At 39.4% G+C, this 19,078-nt stretch overlaps 1 protein-coding gene across 4 annotated transcripts in view; it reads right to left on the reverse strand.

Annotated features, from left to right (window-relative positions):
• PRKCH (protein kinase C eta) overlaps positions 1-19,078 on the reverse strand; it is a 262,819-nt gene that overhangs the window by 175,515 nt on the left and 68,226 nt on the right. For all 4 annotated transcript variants that reach the window (XM_058429459.1, XM_032179336.2, XM_058429461.1 and 1 more), the window contains exon 2: positions 18,430-18,493. In XM_058429459.1, the coding sequence (XP_058285442.1) occupies positions 18,430-18,493 (64 nt within the window). The remainder of the gene's footprint in view (positions 1-18,429; positions 18,494-19,078) is intronic.

Consider the following 19,078-nt stretch of genomic DNA (forward strand, 5'->3'; position numbering starts at 1 on the left):
AGAGCAATTCCTTGTGCCCATGGCTGGGTCATGCTATACTGGAGAGTAAAACTCCTGATCCATGTTCTGCTATCTACCAGCATTACCATGGAGCACCCATGGCAGTGTGCATGCCCATGAACAGGGCTGTCTATGCCCACAGCCACCACCCCCATGGCACAGTCGGTCCTCACCAGGAGAGTCAATGCAGTGGCATCAATTAGCTGGACCCTCAAGCAGTGGCTTGGGAAAAGGTATGACATTGGCTCTGGTGGGCAGATTCAGAAATAGCCAACATATTCCCTGTGGCCCAGTGAACAGGAAACTGACAAAGCAGCACACACTTTCCTCAGAGTTAGTGAATCCCTCCCACACCTTCCCGACCTGGCCCTGAAATTCTCTCTTACCCACAGCTTTACGGATGACAGCTCCTACAAAACACACGTAAAAACACAGACCTGTATGTACATGACACCCTCCTAGAATATGACATCTATCTGGTGATGTTCAATAGCTGTCTAGGATTTGAAGCAATGGCCGAGAAAGGGGGCGTCTGTAATCACATTTTTCCAGTATCTTTTAGATGATTCACCACCAAGTACATGGAAGTAAATAGGGCACGGATTTCCTTCCTAAGTGGGTGGGAACATGGTCTGCATCAGATCTTAATGCCACACTTTGTGGGTGTGTGCTTGTGTGCATAAGCTCATAAGCTTCACAGCAACCCTGGGTTTAGGTATCATTAGCCCCTTGTTTTACACATAAGGCAACCATTGCTTAAGGTCACGCAGCAAGGAAGGACAGGCAGCAGAACCAAGTCCATCTGATCCAAAACTGATGATCCTCCCCTACCCACGCTGCTATCTCCAGCACAGCTACAGATCCCCAATAGCAATTCCCAGGAAATTTTGACTGACTGTAAGGATTAACACTGACACCAGAAATTAACTTTTTGGGGGCATTCAGGGAACTGTAGGCATCACTAAAAGTAGACCTATTACCTGAAAGAAGGCTAATCTTCTGATCCAAACAAATTGAAAAAATGAAGAGATTTCTCTCTCCACCATGCCCCCAAAAGCTCCCCAAAGCAGTGATACTCTGTACTACCCAAAACCTACAATGGGAATGCCACTGAGTAGGATGGGATGCTGAACAGTGCAAGAGAGACGCCTGTATGGTATTCCACGAAGGGAAAGTATTTTCAGTTTTGACTCCAGTAAAGAAGTGATCCTTCTCACTAAAACATGTTTCAAAGTCCCCCTCAAGGCCACTGCACACTGCCCAGTAAACACATGGGACAAATGCTCAGATTCAGGATTGCAAACTGAGGCCAGAGAAGGAGGCATAGAGGTGTGAAGTCAGAGGAAATTCAGACAACAGGGGATGTGGGACACTGGAGAACCCTGCCCTGTCTGAAGAGTTCAAGTTGCAAAACTTCAGAAGCATTATTCTATGCTGCATACAAAGCAAAACTGGTCTGCAGGCTGATTTCAGCCCATGGGCAGTCTGTAATCCCTGGCTAGAGAAAGACAGAGGCACAGACAGACAGACACAGCCAGCATGCAGTCAATATTCTGCATATCAGACAAAAGGTTCTATAAAGGCTGTACTTATTAAGTGTGACCTTCAAGCATTCAGACAGGCAAAGACCAAGAATGTAGGAATTAAAAGTCTCAAATGAAGATGTCCAACACCCGAGGAAGAGGCATGGAAAAAGTGACAGCTCCCAGACACATTTGAGCAGGGCCCTGAAGCTGTTCCTTTCATACTCTGGCTGAGTGTCCCCACCAGGTCCTCACTGAGGAGGGGCTGGAAGGGGACAACAGAGTCCTACTGAATTGCCATTCCTTAATATGTTTAGGGAAATCAATACGGTTCCCTCCCAGAGTTAAGCTTCAGTCTTTGTCGATGAATTCTTTCTGAAGTCCTAGGTTAGAACCCCTCCAGCATTGTTATGTTCTCCTGTGCCTGGGTGGGTCCCAAGGAACCATTAGATAAGATGGTGGTATTAGACATGCAGTCCCACTTTCAGAATGGTAGGGTATTTAGACTTAATAATAAATGTATTATTCATTTTACAGAGACACCTGAACTCATCATCTGAGTATTAATTACTAAAATCCCTATAATCCTAAGATTTAGATAAACTAAATGGTCAGAGCATGAGAATAGTCTCTGATGAACAGAATGACCACTTTTAAATCAGTCCCTACTCTAACACCCCTCCTTGCTTAAAACTACCCTATTCCTGCCCACCATGTAAATGGCTGTTGTTCTCCCTTTCTGAGTAGCAGATACATCCCATTATACAAACTGTGCCATAAAAATCAGCCCCAGATCAAAAAGTGAGATCTTGTAGTGGATGCAGGAGGTCATGAAATTGACTAACACACTACTCCAATCACAGCAAACCCCTGACAGAGTAAATCTCGCATGTCGAGTTCATCACCAACAAAGAGGAGACCAACACTGGTGGAACCATGCCTGTCTACTGGAAAAACTGATGAAATCTTCAAACCTTTTTGCAAAAATAACTCTGCTCGGCACAATGCTGAGAAAGTCAGCGTGAAGTGGAAGCTGTTATCATGCTTTCAAATCAGTCAGAGAAATACATACTGAGTTATGTGATCCATTCTTGGTTCTAAGAATTAGCACACAGGTGCCACTGGAACCCAAACACTGATAAATATAAGATGAATGAAATTTCCTTTCACAATTGTTGTTGCCATTTTAAGAACAGTATTAATCAAACCTTTTTAAAGATATATACTATGAAAAAATTGTGGCTCCCATTTTAAGTGGAACCACTTTCAATTGTCTTTTCCTGGTCTCAGTTACCCCACAAAAAAGGAAATGTCTGTAACTTGTCTCCAGTCTAACAGTTGATGGGCGGCAAAGCCAACATTCCCATCCTGATTTTATCACTTTCAAGCCTGGCTTGAGTCTCCACATTAGTACTGAGTGTTTGCAGACATTAACAAGACCTGTAGCTGCTGAGTCTCATGTGCCCCCCTAACAATGCAAAAACTGTAACCTGACCCTTGTCACAGCATTTTAAAAGGTTCTTAAAAGAATACATTTGGGGTTTTTGTCAACTCTTAAAAGACTACACCAAAGCAATACACTCCCCTATACATTTTTTTTTTCCTATATGTGTTTTTCAACTAGCAAATCTCCCAGCCACCAAAACTTTAATCAAATTAGGTATAATTTAGGACAAAACAGGGGTATCCAAATTGGCCAACCATTGGAATCAGCCAAAGTGCTTATCTGAATTCTGTTTCCTTAGCCTCTTCCCCAGAGATTCTCATTCAGACTGGGTTCTGAGAATCTCTATTTTTCAAAATTCTCAAATAATTCCATTGCTTTAAAACAGATCCTCTTGGCATTTCATATTTTTGAAGGTCCTACTCTCAGTACTTGGTAAATCCCAAATCTTAGGACTCACATAATGGAAGCATCCACATTTACATGAAACAAGAAGTATCACCAAAATTCAGTAAGAATTAACTTTCGAAAAGCTATATACTAAGTCCCTATAAGGTACCCAGACTGAGCTCCAACCTACTTACCTCTCCAGTTATTTAGTAGAGATCTATCACTAACACTTATTAAAACTCCTCAACAAATGATAATTCACCACAAGTTCAAGAACAGAAGATTTGGCCAGGCATGGTGGCGCACACCTGTAATCCCAGCACTCTGGGAGGCCAAGGGGTGTGGATCACCTGAGGTCAGGAGTTCGAGACCAGCCTGGCCAACATGGGGAAGCCCCATCTCTACTAAAAATACAAAAATTAGCTGGGCGTGGTGCTGCGTGCCTGTAATCCCAGCTACTCAGGAGGCTGAGGCAGCAGAATCGCTTGAACCCGGGAGGTAGAGGTTGCAGTGAGCTGAGATCGCACCACTGCACTCCAGCCTGGGTGACAAGAGTGAGACTCCGTCTCAAAAAAAAAAAAAAAAAGAACAGAAGATTCCAGCTGCGCCTAAATTTTCTGACTTTATTTTTGATGAGTGAGGTGCTCAAATAAGAGTAATTTCTTAATAACCCATAACTAGAACTGAATTACAGCTAATTATATTTAGCAGTGCATGGACTTGTTAAAGATTTCCAGACAGTCAATTTGAACTTTTAATGCTTATTAAGCTGGGGATTGGCTCCTAATTTAGCTTAGAACAAAAATAAACCATGAGGGAATTCACAGAACTGGAGAAAGTCGTTATCATGAATTTGGAATGGTTTCTGCATTAGCAAAATACATCAAGTCGTAAATAGATGTGATGCTGTGCTCTTCAAGCCGCTAACCAAAGGGGAAAAGACATGCTCAGTGAGCCAAATGGTAAGCCAGCAGCAAGCATAAGTGAACATCACTTAAGTGACAAGGGTATGTTCTTGAAGAGGGAAGTGACATTAGCAGGGCACCAAAGTTGTGCCAACAACCATGTGGGCACCTCCCCTGACCTCAAGGCCCAGCTAAACTCCTCTCCCTGCTGCAACCCTTACAGTATTTGTACTTCCTGTTCCCCATCCCAACAGACAGACTCAAGGTCCACTCCCTCCCCTTCTTCAGACCTCTGGCTCAAATGATACCTCATCAGAGGGGCCTTCCCTGACCATCTGATTTGAACAAAACAGCATACACACAGGACCCATCTCTGTCCCCTTACTCTGTTTTATTTTCTCCATAGCATGTACCACCTGTGGAGTTACGTATTATGTTAACCTTTCTAATTGTGTATGTCTCCACATACACACCAAATTTTGAGTTCTGTGAGAATAAACCAGTGTCATTACTAAGTACATGCATACACACATGCATGAATATATACATCCATTACATAGTTTTCTACATAAATACTCGGTGGGTGGGTGGATGGATGGATGGACGGATGGATCCACTAAACCTAAGTGGTGATAACATACAAGTATTGCTTGACCCAGGACATTTTGTAAACAAATGAAAATTCCTAGAGGAGGCAACTGATTTTCTCCAAAATCCTATGAGAACTAAGTTTCCACTTACAAAATCTAAGGTGATCTCTTACATATACAAAGAATGTATCTGCAATCTCAGGCCACTGTTGTCCATGCCCCACACTCCCCATCAACTTCATGCAGTGGGTCATCCATTGCTGACTTGAGACCAGAACACAACTCTCAGCCATCAGGATGAAAGAAGGATGCTGAAGACAAGTTTCATGGGGGAAGGGAAGAAGCAGGTCTTCCTACCTCCTATCTGTCCACTGACACAGGGTGTTATTAGGGAAAGCTTAGGAAAAGGGTTACCAACACAAGTGGCCTGGAAAACAAACTCTACTGTCTTGTTCATTTGAAACAAAGAGAGCAGAGAGATAAGGGGTTGCTGGAAATAAAATGGAAGTATAACGAAAACAGACAGTGGAGCAATTAACTTTTCTATCAAAAAATTAAATCATTCTTGTTTTACCCAAACCTCAGTTCCATAGAAAGAATACCACATCACTATAATTTCAAGGAAAAAACAATAAAGCTTGAAAAAAACTAACAAACGAGTCAGCCTCTCTTTTTCAAGAACCTTGATTACAAACGGAGAATGCTAGTCAGTAAGCGAATGCCATAGAAATGTGTCTCCTGAGGCTCTGTCCATGGATCTTGAGCTGTTTTTGAGGTTCAGCTTTTAGTGCTTACAGCACTGATCACTTGTTCAGAAGTATCGTGACTGCCTTGTTCTGCTCAAATCAAGGAAAGATTTAGCATGAAGCTATCTGTAACAAGCTTCTGAGTTGTTTTGGTGTCACTTCCTGACCTTATTTTTATGAGAACAGGCTTATAACAAAAACTGGCTGAAAAAGTACATTGCATAGCAGAAATAATCAGAAACAAAAAGAAAGTTTAAAAAAAGTGACAATTCTGTCACCTGTATCACCTAATTGTATATATTTTTTCTGATTATAACATACACAAACATGTGTCAGTTCCTTCTCCCTGTGGTCATTAAAATTTAAAGCACTGGGCTTTTGAAAGAACGTAATAAAAAAATAACCTAGAAATTGTAAAATTTTTTGGTCCAAGTACCCCTTTGAATGGATTCTATTGATATTTGTCAAATTAGAAATTTAAATGGAGACATTTAAAAATATTTATTCATTTATTAAAAATAATAACAATTCCATTACATGTTAGTATATAAACATTTTAATAAAATATAACTACATTTTCAAACATCCCCCCAAAGATGAAGAGAGTGGCATTATTTTACAATTTGCAAATCTCTTTAATGTCTCACTTAAGACAGCTAGATTCTATTTTTTTTTTTTTTTTTTTTTTTTGAGACAGAGTCTCGCTCTGTCACCAGGCTGGAGTGCAGTGGCGCGATCTTGGCTGACTGGAACCTCCAACTCCTTGGTTCAAGCGATTCTCCTGCCTCAGCCTCCCAAGTAGCTGGGATTACAGGCACACACCACCACACCCAGCTAATTTTTTTTGTATTTTTAGTAGAGACGGGGTTTTACCATGTTGGCCAGGATGGTCTCGATCTCCTGACCTCGTGATCTGCCCGCCTTGGCCTCCCAAAGTGCTGGGATTACAGGCGTGAGCTACTGCGCCCAGCCTGACAGCTTGATTCTCATATCTGCTTCTGTATTCAATCCATTGTAATGTTGTTCTAGTTGAAGTACATGAATACAGTCCAGCCTCACACAGAGTAATTTAAAAATATAATTTTAATAGATTTTTCAGATAATTGCAGATATTCTTTTTAAATACCACACAAAATTAAACAAGGAGTAGTTTCTCAAAAGTTGGTTGCAATATAAAACTGTATCAATGAACTTTTCATACTTTAAATTAATATACATTAGTCTACCTTATGCTTTCAAAAGATCCTTGACCCATACATGATTTTATAACATCTCGTACTGGCCATTGTGAAAATACGTGTTCACTGAATCATTGGAAGTCATCTTCTAAATGTTGACACATCTCATAACACAATTTTTAAAAATCACAATTGTTAATAACAGCAAACTCATGAGAAAAGAATAAGTACTGGGAAGTTGTCAAGCTCACAATGGTGGATATAAACTTTCCAAAATTCTAATTATGTTTTGAAGGCTCTAATTTTATCACTGGCACCAAATACTTGCAGTTGCTTTCCCTGAAGTAACAGGCGCAGTTCATTCGTTTTTTAGAAAATGTCTGAACAATTTGCCGGTTCCATAGTATGGTTTGTCTGTCATTCTTTCAAAGTAAAAATGGTGTTCCATGAAAAAAGTGGCTAGCTCAGCCAACAACTCAATCACACAAGTGCCTTTTTCCTTGAGACACAACAGTATTTCAGTATGAAGCAGGAATGCTTTTAGCGTATTTCCCATTTTATCACACAGAATGTCATAAAGATATATAGTCAAGGATTGACCTTTAATAACATGAATAATGTTTACTGTTCCATCAAAGACATTCTTAAGTGAAACTAGATTTCTTCCTCCTGCAACTACATGGCCATCAAGAATACAATGATGACTTTATAGTTTGGTGCCATGCTTTTACCCACCATTTCTCTTTTGCACCACTGGGGCAAATGTCAACACAGTGGGAAAAAAAGGATGAATAAAATCTTCGTATTATAAGGAAAACAGTTTGGAACTGCAGAATTCCTGAAAATGTCTCTGGAACTCTCAGAAGTCTGCAGGATCACACTTTGAGAATGAATTTTAAAATTTCCAACAAAGCCACCACCTAGTTTTTTCACTCATAGTCAGTCAAAATAAGAGAAGTAGGTACGGTGAAGCCAATGACGACTGGGGTATAAAAAGGCAAATAGAGCTATCATACCTATGCTGAACTCACTGATTGTATTTTTATCTTCTGAGTTCTAGCTTAAGATGTACATTAAGAGAACCTACTGACAACAAAACTTGAGCAAATCTTAAACTCAATCTGCCTAGAGCTTTCTGGCCCATCCATGCCTGATGTCTGAGAATGCTGCACCTTTCCTCGGTGAATGTTGGTCCTCTGGTTTAAGGAGGAGGAACTCAAGGGAAGCCTTGCAAAAAGACATCATCCCAAAAGACAAGACTCTCCGGAGGGTGGGATTATGCTATCCTGAGGACAGTTTTCCTCTAAGATGGAATAAAGAAAAAAACCAAAATGCTGCCCCCGCCCCACCCCCAACTCCTCAGATAGCTGGATGGTGTAGAAAGATCTTGGACCTCAGAATTGCAATCTGAGCTTGTGTCTGGGCTCTGGCACTTACTATCCAGGAAAGACCATAGCAAATTAGCATCTCTGAGTCTGGTTCACCATTTGCATACTGAGAATTACAATAGCCTCAGAAATTTGTTATAGAGAGAAAATGGAATAATGTATAGCATGGTATGAACACGTAGAGGTACTCAATTACTAGGTAAGAGGCTATCCTGCTACCAGAAAATAAAATGAGGGCTCCCATTGCTATCTGCTAAATTACAAGCCAACTCCAGTGTTTGGTCCTCAGAAGGCATTCAACAAATGAACTAGATATTATGGAGAAGAGGAGAGAGCATCTATGACAAGGGACAATTAGTCTCAATCCTTTAAAAACATCATTCGTCCCTTTCCAGTTCCTATTCTCCTACTCCCTCAATTCCTTTCTTTCTCTCCTACCCTGTCTTCAACCTGATAGCCACAACTGCTTAGACCAGCAAAAAACAAACACAAAAGCTAAAGTGGTCACTCATTCTTCAAGTTAATATGCCAAAAGAATAAATTTTTTAAAAGCTAAGTTTTTAAAAAATTAAATCAACAACTTGTCACCAGGCTTGAAAATCTGAGAAAGGAATGCTATAAATCAACTACCATCAGAGATCACTTTTTCTCTTTAGAAATGACATGCATCTGAAGTGTTGATACAGGGGGTAACTGTGGGCTGCAGCTTCAAAGCAGTAACACATGCTTCATCTGCCTTGCTGGTCCATGTGCCACATGACTTCGCAGAGAACATAATTATTTGTAAACCTGTGGGCTTGAGACAAGAAATGTGAGCTAAAAACTGAGGCAATGGGACAAAAAGAAAAAGATCAGACTCTTATTCTGCACCATTGTACACTGCCTTAGTAGACAGAAAAAGCAGATGCCAAAATTCAAGTGCCTTTCCATCGTCTCCCCAGGAGAAATGCATATCTTTTCCAAGTTATATATTAAATGTCTCAAATAAGGAACAATTCAAGGTTTTAGCAGAAGTAAAAGGCCTTTTTTTCCTAAACAAGCTTCAAAATCACAAATAACAAATTCTTTGTCAAGGTTTTGTTTTTGAGGAAGTTTTTCTTCCCCCAAAACTGGTACAAAATAGAATACCTTTATGTTTGCCTTGGGAACTCTGGGGAAGAAACAAGCACACTAAGAACCTTTGTCTTACTATCTTTATAAAGATACTTCTACCATTAATCTTTCTGATTTACTTTATTCTTTTAGGAAACTACCTTAAAATTAAACTTCGCAACTGCAAAATGTTATGTAATTGTTAGTAGGAGATAATCTACTTGTCATTCACTGTGAGTGAGAACTTTATGATGGAACAAAAGGAATTATCTTACTCACCTCTTCCTACCTGCAGTCTTTGACTCACAGCTTATTATTTATTTAGCACTTTAAAAAAAAGTCTTTCTGAAGCACAGTACTTTATAATCATTTAAAATTTTTAACTTACCTTTTCATAATACATAAAAACTAAGAATCATGGATAAAATACATACATTAAAAAACCCTCCAGCTTTAATTTGTAAGTGAAAAGAGGTAAAATGTTCAAGTTCAAGCATCATTTTGATGTCATAACCCAGATTCTGGTTTTTGTTTAAGAGGCAGATATTCTTGAAATTTGTCATTTTATTTTACTTTTTAACTTATTAATGAAAATTTCAAATACATGCAAAAGTAGAATAGTATAATAAACCACATGCAACATATAATTATCACCCAGCTTCAGTAAACAACTCATGGCTAATCGGGTTTCAATTCTATCCCATCTCCTCTGCCCACCTCTGCATTATTCTCAAGTAAAGCCCAGATGTCATATCATATCATCAGTAAATATTTTTAAGTGTATTTCTAATGGATGTTCTTTTTATTTTAAGTAACCACAATACCACAATCACACCTAAATAACATCAACAATTCTGTAATATCCTCACAGATCCAGGCACGGTTTCCATTTCTTCACTTGCCTCCTGGGAGTTAATGTTTCTTTTATAATTTGTGTTTGAACTGGGATAAAACGTGGCCCATATATTGCAAATGATTAATATGCCTCTCTCTTGTTATTTTGGTTCTCTTCCCTTTACTTTTTTCTTCCAGTGCTTGGTAGAAGAAACCAAGCCTATTTTCCTGTAAAATTTTTCCACAGTCTGCATTTTGCTGATTACATCCCATAGTGTAATTTAAAATGCTCCTCTGTCCCCTGTATTTCCTCTTAACTGGTGGTTGGATCTGGAAGCCTGACTGGTCTAAGGCTTGATTTTTGGGCAAAACTACCTCTACTTTTTGGCAAGATCACGATGTTGTGTGGGCTTCCATCAGGAGACACATCATGTCTGGTTTTTTATTTGTGGGCCAACCATTTAAGTTTGTGGTTCCCTGAGTCCAAGCAAACTTCATTTACTGCAAACTATGTTCTCTTCAAATCGTAAAATCTTTCACCATATTTCTTAGTAGCATAATAATCCAGTTACATCTTTAGATGATGTCATACTTCAATTTCTTTCTGTTGTTTCTCTTCCAATTAAAGCAGTTATGAATTTAGTTGAGTGCATTTTCTTCAGTTTCCATTGTTTCAATCTATTCTTTTTTTTACCACTCCACTCTTCCAGATAAAAATTAGTCCAACATAGTGACAATCATACACATGGCAACAATGATGGCATCTGAAGGCTGCATTAAAAATCCAGGGCTGTTTCATCACTATAATAAATTTCAATTTGATCAGACTTCAGATCCAGTTCTTAGCTCCAGGAAGGCTTAGTTAGAATAAAGATTGACATTAGGCAGCTTTTTCAAAATAATAAATCACTTCTACTTCTACCTCAGTGCCTAGGGGAATTCTGCACAGATGGAGAGTGACACCTTTAACAAGATGAACAATGGTGAGGGGTTTCTGATTCAGTTGATAATTTTATAAGCCTTGAGCTCTGTGAGAGACTTCCACAAAGCAATGATTGTAAAAGAGTTTTTCTTGTTCTATCTAAGTTCAGTGAAGACCCCTCACTGTAGGTTTTGAGTAGGTTCATCTGTTCTTTTTACCCCAGCATTAGGCACAAACCTGCACACAGCACACTGTATCACCAAACTTTGAAGAAACCACTGTTACCACCAATGCAAACGTTACTTTTCAAAGCCTTTTGTGTTCTGTTCTTTCTTCTAACTTCATTATCAAACATTTTGGTGCCAATTTGGAAGACGGTAAACAATCTGGTGAAACAGTCCCTGGCATACAGCAAGCACTCAGATACTACTGCACAAGTAATATCTTAGCAAAATGGGTGTTCATTAAGTAAACCTTCAGCATAGTTTGGTTGGTTTGATAAATTATAATTCATGAGCCAAAGTACTTAAATCTTGATGCTCCACAGAGTTCTGCTGCTGGTCAACCTTGGTTTTCTTGCTAAATCTTCTCATTGGGCCTCTTTATCCATGTGCCTGTCTTCCACCTGGCACCTGGAGCTACATCTCAGGCCCAGGCATCTTGCCAAACTCTGGAATCTTATTTCCAATTTCTCCCAGACATTGCAACTTAGATTTCCCACAAGCACCCCAAACTCCACTTGTCCAAAGCTGAATTCATCATCTTCTCCCAGTTTCTACCCTGGTAAATGACTCTGAGGCACCATCTGAGCATCATCTGAGACACCTCTTTCTTCATCCCCCACATCCAGTGGATTGCTAATTCCTATTGATTTTACTACACAGACATCTCTCAAAGCTGTCCCCCTCCTCTCCACCCCTACATATTCCAACCTAATTCAGGCCCTAATAATCTTGCCCTGAGACAACCTTTCAAGTCTCTATAATGGTTCTCCACACCTTAAATCTAGTCTTATGAACTAACACCCCTTCCCCACCCTTGAACTTATTGCCACCAAATCAGATCTCTGCTTAAAACCATTCACTGGTATCTTATCATTTCTATTAGCCTAGAAGTGGTGTGAACATGCAATTTATTGTCTGACCTGGCACCCTTTTGAAAGTGAAGAGTGGCACTGTTGTATAATTATTCTGGTGTAACCAACAAATTGAGCATGTCCTGGGCAAGTCCACACATAAGCCCTCCCAAATCTCTGGCCACATCCCCCCATCCCACTCCCCAATCTTCAGCACCTCCACACTCCTTTTCGTTTCTTGTACAAACTGTCTCCCTCTCTTGAACTCTGTTCCCCTCTAGGCACAGTCCCACTTATCATTCAGACTTGCTTTAAACATCACCTCCCCGGAAAAGCTTTCTCTAAACCCTCCTGGCCAAATTGATTACATAGTCCCATGTGCCAACACTATGCACTAGGCTTATTCCTGCCATGGGACCTGGCTCCCTGCATTGCATACATAGTACGTATCTGCCTTCCCTCCCATGAGCTCCTAGGAGAGTGTCTATGTCTTGTTCATCTTTATCTCTCCAGCATCTATGATGTGATTACAGGTCTGCACCCAGCAGGTTTTTCTCATGTCATTTCTCAATCATGTCTTACATTTAACAGTTTTGCCTGAGCTAACTCAGTATAATTAATGAAAAAAAAAATGAGACAGAATGAGGTAAGTAGCAGTCAGTAGCCCCAATATCAGTCCTGTGTATCACAGACCACAGTCCAATTTAAGTAATTTTTTTTAAAGGAGAGCTTTGAGATTATAGAATCTGAGCTTATGGCAGAACCCGCACAGGAGATCATGAAAACAGGCATGGAGATAAGCCAACATTATGCTAGTCACTGTCCATGAAATTCTTGAGGCTTTGTGTATAAAATAAAGTCTTTTCCTTTTTTTTTTTTTTTTTTTTTTTCTGAAACAAGGTTTCACTCTGTCACCCAAGCTGGAGTGCAGTGGCACGATCTCAGCTCACTGCAACCTCCACTTCCCAGGCTCAGGCAATCCTCCCACCTCAGCCTCCTGAGTAGCTAAGACTACAAGTGTGCACCACCACACCTGGTTAATTTTTGTATTTTTTGTAGAGATGGTATTTCACCATGTTGCCCAGGCTGGTCTCAAACTCCTGAGCTCAAGCGATCTGCCTGCCTCAGCCTCCCAAAGTGCTGGGATTACAGGTGTGAGACACCACGCCTGGCCATAAAGTCAATGTTAAGATAAAACAAACCCGCTGAGTATACAAGATGGTCCTGGGGCAGGGGTAGGGGAAATGACTGGGATCTCCTTGCTGTGACAATAGGAACATGGAAATGAAAATCCCACTAACATACCTTCATAAAGTACTTTACAGTTTGCAAAGAACTTCCCCATATATTATATCATCTGACCTTCAAGACAACCCCGTGAGACAGACAGAGGATCAGCCAACATTTCCTGAGCTTTGACAGTGCCTCCAGGATTCCAGGACAATGCCCTTTTCACAGTCCAAAACACACTGGGCAGGCCTGACCTTACGCTTCTTTTCCATGAAGGCTTTCAGCATCCAAGATGGGAACCAGAGCTCCAAATGTTGCACCAGCCAACCTGTCATATTATGGCTGGGCATAATCTAAGGTGGCTTCCAGGAGCGAGGCCAAGCTAGGGACATGCTCGCAGTGCCAGGTCCAGGTTGCTGCCACAGCTGTGGCAGGCACATGGGGGGGTGGGGGGGCTCCATTTCCTTCTTACTTAACACAAACAGACAGGCAGCCATCACGTCCTCTGCATGTGACAAGGGAGCTGTGTTTTAAAGGCAGCAGCAACGTGCAAGCTCAAGCTGAGCCCCAGTCTAGGAGCCAAACTGAAAAAACAATGCACGCACTGAGACACAGAGAACAGATCTGGGGTTCCTAAAATATACCCCACCCATAGATTTCAATATTAAAATTTCAGCATTAAAAGTCTATTTCTCATGGATAAAGCAGCTCTTCCAGCATCTTTTAAAATATGCAAACACACCTAAGAGGATTACAGTACTATGACATCAATCTCTATCACTGTAGTGTGAATTAGCCTATGAATTCACTGTCTTCCTTATCAGCAACTCTTTCTGGACAGGGACCACTGGCCTTCTTGCTGCAGTAAGAGACAACTGTAGGCAGAGAGAAAGGACTAGCTTAAAGCAAAGATGGAATTACCAAAGATAAACTCAACTCATCTCACAATTTTACCCAGGGTCAGCTCTGAAAGAAACAATTGCAATGACCTAGTAAGAACTCACCACACGTATGACTTACCATTTCATTCTTATCATCACTGAAACTAAGAAATAAATACAATGAGAACAACCAGATGTATTTGGTGAGCATTTAGACCTAGAGAGTTGGCATGGCTCTAAAAAAGTCATGTAATGATTATGGCACAATCAGACCTGGTCTAACATGCATTGTTTGACTTCAATGGTCCCTTGTAACTTAATGCAGAGAGTTGATTCAGCTTGAATGAGAGAGAATCTTACCCACTCCTCCTCCTGGCCTCTTTCTCACTGCTGTGTTTCTTTCTACCATAGCTGATCCATGTTCTACGTGCAGGATGAGAATGTTTTATCAACAATGTTCCATAATACTACATTCATTTTATTTGACTAGGCAAGGAACAGACTCATTTTTCTCTGTACATAAAAGATACCAAGCAAAGCAAAAAGACCTTAGAGCAGGCAGAACACCTCCCCCCCACACTGTAACCTGGACAGTTTTTTTTTTTATGTCTAGTATTCCAGGTTTCTGCTAAATCCAGGTTTGTGCAAAAAGACAAGATTTAATAATGGAGACGATATATTGAAAAACTTTAACATTAAAACAATTCACCCACATGAATGGGAATGGTTGGCTGAAAGGAGTGAAGAAAACTATTTCTCAAAGAAAGTGTAACCAATTTTGCAAAATGCCAATACCAAAAATACAAACCATTAAGCCACATGCTTAAAAATCTTCATGAGGTTTTAGTAATGGTGAAGTAGCTTGATATGGACCAACCCTCCCACCAAACGATTAAAATACCTGGAAAATAATATTTTAAACAACTAGTTGATGATGTGAGAGAACAACCAAAAACACGCACAAACTAGAGAGAATTTGACACGTGAAGGAGGGAAACCGCATTAATGGTGAGACCCACATTTGTAGGGCTTTTCTCCAGATTATTCCCCAGGTTGTGCAGGGTTGGGTAAATAGAACTCAATATGGAACCACAGTTTTACTGGCTCGAAGACAGAATTGACAAAATTCAAGACTACCAGATGACTGGATATTGAGGAGAGAAAGCCTGGAAAGATGGGGCCACAGAAAGAAGAACCTCCACATATGTAAACTCTTCAAGTCTTCACATCTTTCTAAACTGTGCATGTGCAAGGGAAACTCTAAGAGGTCCAGACAGGAGCAAGAGCTAGGATGCTGAAAGATAGGAACTGAGATTTCAGCTGTTTCCCACCCATAGGAGAAAGAGTTAGAAGCTTGAGTGCCATAAAATTAATGGGCTTAAAACACCGTGGGATTTCTACTGAAACCTCACAGTGGCTATGCCTTATGAGCAAAGGCCATGTCCAAGGACTACAGAATTGACTAATTTGACTACAGATGGGTTTAAAGATACTTAAGATTGTTAAGATGTTAATTCCCCTCAAACTGATCTATAGATCCAATGCAATTTCAATTCAAAATACAGCAGGATTTTGTCTGGAAATATATAAGCTGACTCTAAAACTGACATCAAATTGCAAAATACCGAGAATAGCTAAAATAACCTTAAACGTACAAAAAAGAACGAAGTTGGAGGGCTCATACTATGTAACCATAAGACTCATTATAAAGAAACAGTAATGAGACAGTGTAATAGTGGCATAATGTAGAGAAAAGAAAGAGAGATCAGATGGACAAATAGATCAACAGGACAGAACAGATAATCCAGAAACAGACCCACATTATATGGTGGTTAATTGATTGTCAACAAAGGTTCCACGGTGATTCAAGGGGTCAGGGGAGACTTTTCAATAAATGGTGCTAGAACAACTGCATTAGTGTATTGAAAACAAAATGTTTCAACTTCTCTGTAACATCACACACAAATATCAATTTAAGAAGGCACACAGACCTAAACATAAAACATAAAACTATTTGCTTCTTAAAAAAAAAAAACAGGAGAATATCTTTGTGACCCTATGACAGAGAGATCTCTTAAGACATAAAACATATGAACTACAAAAGATGAGACTAATAAATTGAACTTCATAGAAATTTAAAACTTTTGCTCAAAGACACCATTAAGAAAATGAAAAGGCAAGCCACAGACTGGGAAAAAGCAATCAGAATACCTGTTTCTCACAAAGGACTCATATCCAGAAAACATAAAGCATTCCTCTAAATCAATAATAAAAAGACAAATCCAATTTTAGAAAATAGGACAAAAGACTGGAACTGGAAATTATCAAATAAACAAACAAATGGCCAATAAGCATGTGAGAAAGTGCTCACCATCAGGGAAATGCAAATTTACCCACAGGATATAATTTTGTACCCACTAGAATGTCTATGATGAAAAGCAATGGCCATAGAAAGTGTTAATGAGGATATGAAGTAATTGGAACTCTCATACGTTGCTGGTGGGAGTGTAATAAAACCACTTTGGAAACCATTTGGAAGTTTCTTCTGAAGTTACACACACACCTACTTTATTACCCAGCAATTCCACTCCTATATAATCACCCAAGATAAATGAAAGTGTTATGTCCAGAAAAATTTATGTGTAAGAAGGTTAATAAAAGCATTATTCATAATAGACAACAACAGGAAAAACCCCAAAAGTCCACCAAGAGGAGAATGGGTAAACAAATGGATGCTACATTTACATAATGGGATACTACTCAGAAATAAAATGAAAAAAATACTGATATACACAATGATATGAATCTTCTAGAAACTATGCTGAGTGAGTTGGTGGGACTGTAAACTAGTTCAACCATTGTGGAAGTCAGTGTGGCGATTCCTCAGGGATCTAGAACTAGAAATACCATTTGACCCAGCCATCCCATTACTGGGTATATACCCAAAGGACTATAAATCATGCTGCTATAAAGACACATGCACACGTATGTTTATTGCGGCACTATTCACAATAGCAAAGAGTTGGAACCAACCCAAATGTCCAACAACGATAGACTGGATTAAGAAAATGTGGCACATATACACCATGGAATACTATGCAGCCATAAAAAATGATGAGTTCATGTCCTTTGTAGGGACATGGATGAAACTGGAAAACATCATTCTCAGTAAACTATCGCAAGGACAAAAAACCAAACACCGCATGTTCTCACTCATAGGTGGGAATTGAACAATGAGAACTCATGGACACAGGAAGGGGAACATCACACTCCGGGGACTGTTGTGGGGTTGGGGGAAGGGGGAGGGACAGCATTAGGAGATATACCTAATGCTAAATGACGAGTTAATGGGTGCAGGAAATCAACATGGCACATGGATACATATGTAACAAACCTGCACATTGTGCACATGTACCCTAAAACCTAAAGTATAATAATAAAAATTAAAATTAAAAAAAAAAACTATGCTGAGTGAAAGAAACCAGACATAAAAGAGAATATACCGTATAATTCCATGTATATGAACTTCTAGAGTAGGTAAAACTAACCTGTGGTGAAATAAAGCACTTTACATATTGCCTTTGGGAGCAGGGGATTGAAAAAGGGTACAGGGAAATGTTCACAATAATGGAAATGTCCTGTATCTTGGATTGTGGTGTTGGTTATGCAGTTGTATGCATTTGTCAAAATTCAAATTATTCACTTTTGATCTATCATTTCACCCCCATATAAATTTTATCTCAATTTTTAAAAAATACTGGATGGGGGAGTAAGGAGTATGGTAGCCAGAGATGAAGAACAGAATCCCTTACAGGTCACAAATGAGATAGAGATTATAAAGAAGATAACCGGATCCCTAAATTTCTTTCATAGACATTCACGGGCAAACTAAAAGGTTGGCACAAAACCAAAGACGTAAAGTAGAGTTCCACAGTCATGAACCAAAAAGACGCAAAAACCATTCAGCTACAATGACACTGGATAAAAACAAAAACTCATTGAGTGTGTTAAATGAAACGTGAGATTGCCAGATTTAGCAAATATATTTAATTTGGCAATCTGAACCAACAGACCACTGGGCAACAAAATACTAGCCAGCCCAACTTACGAAAGTGATTTTTGAAGCATCTCTTACAACATGCTCTTTTTTATTATTTCCATGATAGAAATTCCTACTGAGTGTAAACCAAGATTACATGTATTCTGGAAACTACCCAAAACTCATTCTTACCTTCAGTGAAACTCCCGGTAAGGGTTATTACCACAAATACTTTCCCCTCTGGCTCAAGATCCACCTAGAAAGAGAAAAAAAAAAAATGTAGATTATATGTTAGTATTAAAATATTTTTGTGGGCCTTAAACAATTCATCACAGAGAGGCCTAATGTGTAAATCACAGCCACAAATCAAATAAATTTAAGTCTCTCATTAAATAGTAGAGTGGCAGGGAAACAAGTGAAAGCTCAAAAAACTGTAAAGACTGAAAAGCAAATCTAAAAGAAACCACATTTTATCAGTTTCCTTCCTCTTGAATTTTATTCTCTCCCATTTTTGGCTTGTCATAATATAGACAGGCACATCCACATACTTGGTAATTGTTTTTGAGATCTCCATATCTTATGCATATGGCTTATAAGAGCAGCATTTTACTAAACCACATGGCAAGAATATGAAATAGAGAAATAATGGCAACATACAAGGCAATGAATACATGTGGCTTGGTCAACTGCAAATCTTTAGTTTTATGGAGTAAAAGGTATAAAGAGTCTCTGCTACATATTTCCACCAAAGTCTAGTCAATCTTAAGGAAGCGCTGGGGAAGGAAGTTTAGGAACCTTGCATTCACTACTCTTTTTTTTTTTTCTTTTTTTTTGAGAGAGG

The sequence above is a fragment of the Hylobates moloch genome, unplaced genomic scaffold (assembly GCF_009828535.3).
Source record: "Hylobates moloch isolate HMO894 unplaced genomic scaffold, HMol_V3 SCAFFOLD_16, whole genome shotgun sequence".
NCBI classification, from domain to species: domain Eukaryota; kingdom Metazoa; phylum Chordata; class Mammalia; order Primates; family Hylobatidae; genus Hylobates; species Hylobates moloch.